We start from the raw sequence: 4,699 nt of genomic DNA, 5'->3' as shown, positions 1-4,699 counted from the left end.
CTGGCCGCCAAAGCGATTACTCCCCTGGCCGCCAAAGCGATTACTCCTCTGGCCGCCAAAGCGATTACTCCCCTGGCCGCCAAAGCGGTTATCCTCAAGACGACCACCAAGAATTTGGTCTTCATTTTGACTTGCTCTACCATGGCTCACAAAACGATTGCCAAGACGTTTTGAGTCAATGACATCATCCTCGGCCTCAATACGATTGTCTGGACCCTGCTTATCAAAACGATTAACTGACCCTAATGGCTCGACACCAATACCAGTACCCTGCTTCTCTAAGCAGCTGTCTGGACCCTGGTTTTCAGTGCGATTACTGGTACTATGGCCAGTAATACAACTGCTTGGGCCCTGAATCTCCGAGCAATTAGTGGGACTCTGCTTCTTGGGGTGATTATCTGAACTCTGTTCATCTAGGCGATTACTAGGCATCTTCTCCTCAAAGCGACTATCTTGTTTCTCAACACGATTTGCAAGACCCTGCATCTTGGCGCCATTGTCTGGACCTTCCTTTTCAACTCTGTTGTGTCCCTCCTTCTCAGGGTGGCTGCCGGGATCCCCCTTCTCAGGGTGGCTGCCGGGATCTCCCTTCTCAGGGTGGCTGCCGGGATCCCCCTTCTCAGGGTGGCTGCCGGGATCCCCCTTCTCAGGGTGGTTGCTGGGAGCCCCCTTCTCAGGGTGACTTCCTGGACCCTCCTTCTCAAAGTGATTGCTCGGACCTGCCTTCTCATGGCCTTCTTTCTCAGTAAGATCATTGGGGTCCTGTTTCTCAAATCGATTATTGGGAGCCTGATTTTCAATGGGAGTACCAGAACTCTGTTTCTCAATGCAATTGCCGGAAGGCTGCTTTTCAAAATGATTGTTGGGAGGCTGCCTTTCGAAGCGATTGCCGGGAGGTTGCCTTTCGAAGCGGTTGCTGGGAGGCTGCTTTTCAAAATGATTGCCAGGAGCCTGAGTCACAGCCTCAGCTTCATGGTGGTGGCCAGGGACTTCATCATCCACTTGCTGACCCATAGCAGAATCCTTGACAAATTGATTTACAAGTTCACTCTCAACAACTGGAATTGCAGACTTATTCTCAGTGTGCTGGCTTGTAGCCTCACCCTCAACACGCTGGCCTGAAGCCTGTCCTTCGAACCTTGTGTGAGGCTCTTCAAATTGGTGACCTTGAAATCTAGGGCATCTTAAATCAAAACGTGAATGAGAACTTCCCCTTGCTCCTGGTTCTTCAAATTTTTGCATTCCTCTTCCATGTGATCCATCAAACCTGTGTGGGGTGGGGGTGGGGTTTGGGGGCGGGTGGAGGGGTGCGGAGTTTCCAAAAATAAAATATTTTAACAAATGGATTTAAACTCATGCTGGCTTTTAACAATTCCCTGGCAAATACCAATGAAGTCTGTTTTGGTTTTTGTGAAAAAGTACACCAAATTCTGCTCACAGTAAGTCACACACATTACTGAATTAATCTTAGTTCATCAAAAACTAAATTCAACTTTGATACTTTGCAGCATGACAATCAGCATGCTAGTCAGTTAGTTTTAAGCTTATTTTTCAGCTGATTCATTTTAAGAGTAAATAGATTATTTTGATTTATTGAAATTTATTTCGTATAGAAACTTTTACCGCATTGCTTGAAACACGGGCTACAGCTTTAGTGTGCACCACTCTAAACATGGCCGCATTTTCTTTTTACAGGAGGCCATTGACACTTACAAAGTGCAAAATATAAAGCAGTATCTCCAAAATAATCTCTTCAATGTTGCAATTTATTGAACCAAAAGAACCTGCTTGTTATAAATGCAAGCAAGATCTAATAAAGGAATTGAAACCAAAACTTTATCATTTACTGGTCATATTGACAATTCATTCCAAATATAACACTTACTAGGTTAAATACAACATGGGGTAGCTATCTGTTCCTCAAAAAGCCATACTTGCCGCCCTAAGGTCTCAAGTTATACATTTGTCCAGAACTCAGCTCCAACGTGAAAAACAGAGAACAATGAAAGATGTATCAGAGATAGTAGGAACTGCAGATGCTGGAAAATCTGAGATAACAAGGTGTAGAGCTGGATGAACACAGCAAGCCAAGCAGCATCGTAGGAGCAGGAAGGCTGATGTTTCGGGCCTAGACCCTTCATCAGAAATGGGGGAGGGTCCAGGAACTCCCTACCTACGTCCGTGACACCACCCATGCCCTCCACCCCCTCCAGAACTTCCAATTCCCTGGTCCCCAACACCTCATCTTTACCATGGACGTCCAGTTCCAATACACCTGCATTCCCCATACAGATGGCCTAAAGGCCCTCCGCTTCTTCCTGTCCCGCAAGCCCGACAGTCCCCCTCCAGTGACACCCTCATCCGCTTAGCCGAACTCGTCCTCACCCTCAACAACTTTGTTTTCAATTCCTCCCACTTCCTACAGACAAAGGGGGTGGCCATGGGTACCCGCATGGGCCCAAGCTATGCCTACCTCTTTGTAGGTTACGTGGAACAATCCCTCTTCAGTACCTACATTGGCCCTAAACCCCACCTCTTCCTCCGTTACATTGATGACTGTATCGGTGCCGCCTCGTGCTCCCACGAGGAGCTCGAACAGTTCATCCACTTCATCAACACCTTCCACCCCAACCTTAAGTTCACCTGGACCATCTCCAACACCTCTCTCACCTTCCTGGACCTCTCTGTCTCCATCTGTGGCAACCACCTAGAAACCGATATCCATTTCAAGCCCACCGACTCCCACAGCTACCTAGAATACACCTCCTCCCACCCACCTTCCTGCAAAAATGCCATCCCCTATTCCCAATTCCTTTGCCTCCGCCGCATCTGCTCTCAGGATGAGGCATTCCACTCCCGTACATCTCAGTTGTCCTCGTTTTTCAAGAACCGCAACATCCCCCCCCCTCAGTGGTCAAGAACACTCTCGACCGTGTCTCCCGCATTTCCCGCAACTCATCCCTCACATCCCGTCCCTGCAATAACAACCAAAAAAAATCCCTCTCGTCCTCTCGTACCACCCCACCAACTTCCGGATCCAACGCATCATCCTCCGACACTTCCGCCATCTGCAATCCGAACCCACCACCAAAGACATTTTTCCCTCCCCACCCTTATCTGCTTTCCGGAGGGACCACTCTCTCCGTGACTCCCTTGTCCGCTCCACAGTCCCCTCCAGCCCCACCACACCCGGCACTTTTCCCTGCAACTGCAGGAAGTGCTACACCTGCCCCCCACACCTCCTCCCTCACCCCCATCCCAGGCCCCAAGAAAACTTTCCCCATCAAGCAGAAGTTCACCTGCACATCTGCCAATGTGGTATACTGCATCCGTTGTATCCGTTGTGGCCTCCTCTACATCGGGGAAACCAAGCGGAGGCTTGGGGACCGCTTTGAGAACACCTACACTTGGTTCGCAATAAACAACTGCACCTCCCAGTCGCGAACCATTTCAACTCCCCCTCCCATTCCTCAGACGACATGTCCATCCTGGGCCTCCTGCAGTGCCACAACGATGCCACCCGAAGGTTGCAGAAACAGCAACTCATATTCCGCTTGGGAACCCTGCAGCCCAATGGTATCAATGTAGATTTCACAAGCTTCAAAATCTCCCCTCCCCCTAACGCATCCCAAAACCAGCCCAGCTCGTTCCCGCCTCCCCTAACCTGTTCTTCCTCCCACCTAACCCTTCCTCCCACCTCAAACCACACCCCCATTTCCTAACCTCATCCTGCCCCCTTGACCTGTCCGTCCTCCCTGGACTGACCTATCTCCTCCCTACCTCCCCATCTACACTCACTTTTACTGGCTCCATCCCCGCCTCTTTGACCTGTCTGTTTCCTCTCCACCTATCTTCTCCTCTATCCATCTTCTATCCGCCTCCCCCCTCTCCCTATTTATTTCACCCCCTTCCCCTCCTCCATTTCTGATGAAGGGTCTAGACCCGAAACGTCAGCCTTCCTGCTCCTATGATGCTGCTTGGCCTGCTGTGTTGATCCAGTTCTACACCTTGTTATCTCAACAATGAAAGATGTATTCAGTTGCAATAATAAACGTAGGCCTAGCTTTCATTTGGACCCACAGCAAAGGTAATAAAATTAATCATAGTGCAAACTGAATACACATTCACAGTTCTTAAACCCAATGGAACACAGCAATGTAACTATCAAAACTGGCACACACCTTCAGCAGGTCACTGATTTCTACAGCAGAAATCAAACCAAGTATTATGTAGAGTTGACGAAAATTGATTATTTAGTCAAATAGCTTGTAACTGTGTCAATCTAGGAACTGGGCAAAGTCACACATAAGCACCACACCTGACTGAAAAAGCGCTCTTCTTTTGTACACACATTCATATGGAGTACTTTTAATTACCTTGACGTCCTGTGGTCTTCAGACCGCGGTCCACTTTGCGATAGCTCAGATGACTTAATCCCAGATGTCACAAATCGACTATTATGTGTATTTGAACCTGAAGAAGATGCTTTTACTTCAGAATGTGGTGTTGGAATCAAAGGTCTCTTCTGTTCTGTGACAGGTGTAGTGTTCTGAGAAACTGGAGTAGCAGCCTGATATGCTGATGACAGACCCTGGGAAACTGGTGGAGGGGCCAGGGAGACCGGCGGAGGGGCCAGGGAGACCGGCGGAGGGGCCAGGGAGACCGGCGGAGGGGCCAGGGAGACCGGCGGAGGGGCCAG

General features: G+C 49.2%; 1 protein-coding gene across 1 annotated transcript in view; it reads right to left on the bottom strand.

The window, feature by feature from the left end:
• The window catches only part of ylpm1 (YLP motif containing 1), a 117,766-nt gene that overhangs the window by 67,000 nt on the left and 46,067 nt on the right, over positions 1-4,699 (bottom strand). The window contains exons 5-6 of the mRNA XM_048599915.1: positions 4,377-4,699; positions 25-1,267 (exon numbers count right to left, since the gene is read on the bottom strand). The exon at positions 4,377-4,699 is cut by the window's right edge and continues 654 nt beyond it. Coding sequence (XP_048455872.1) covers positions 25-1,267; positions 4,377-4,699 — 1,566 coding nt within the window. The remainder of the gene's footprint in view (positions 1-24; positions 1,268-4,376) is intronic.

The sequence above is a fragment of the Rhincodon typus genome, chromosome 8 (genome assembly GCF_021869965.1).
Source record: "Rhincodon typus isolate 14 chromosome 8, sRhiTyp1.1, whole genome shotgun sequence".
Taxonomy (NCBI): domain Eukaryota; kingdom Metazoa; phylum Chordata; class Chondrichthyes; order Orectolobiformes; family Rhincodontidae; genus Rhincodon; species Rhincodon typus.
This window is presented reverse-complemented; position numbering and strand designations above follow the sequence as displayed.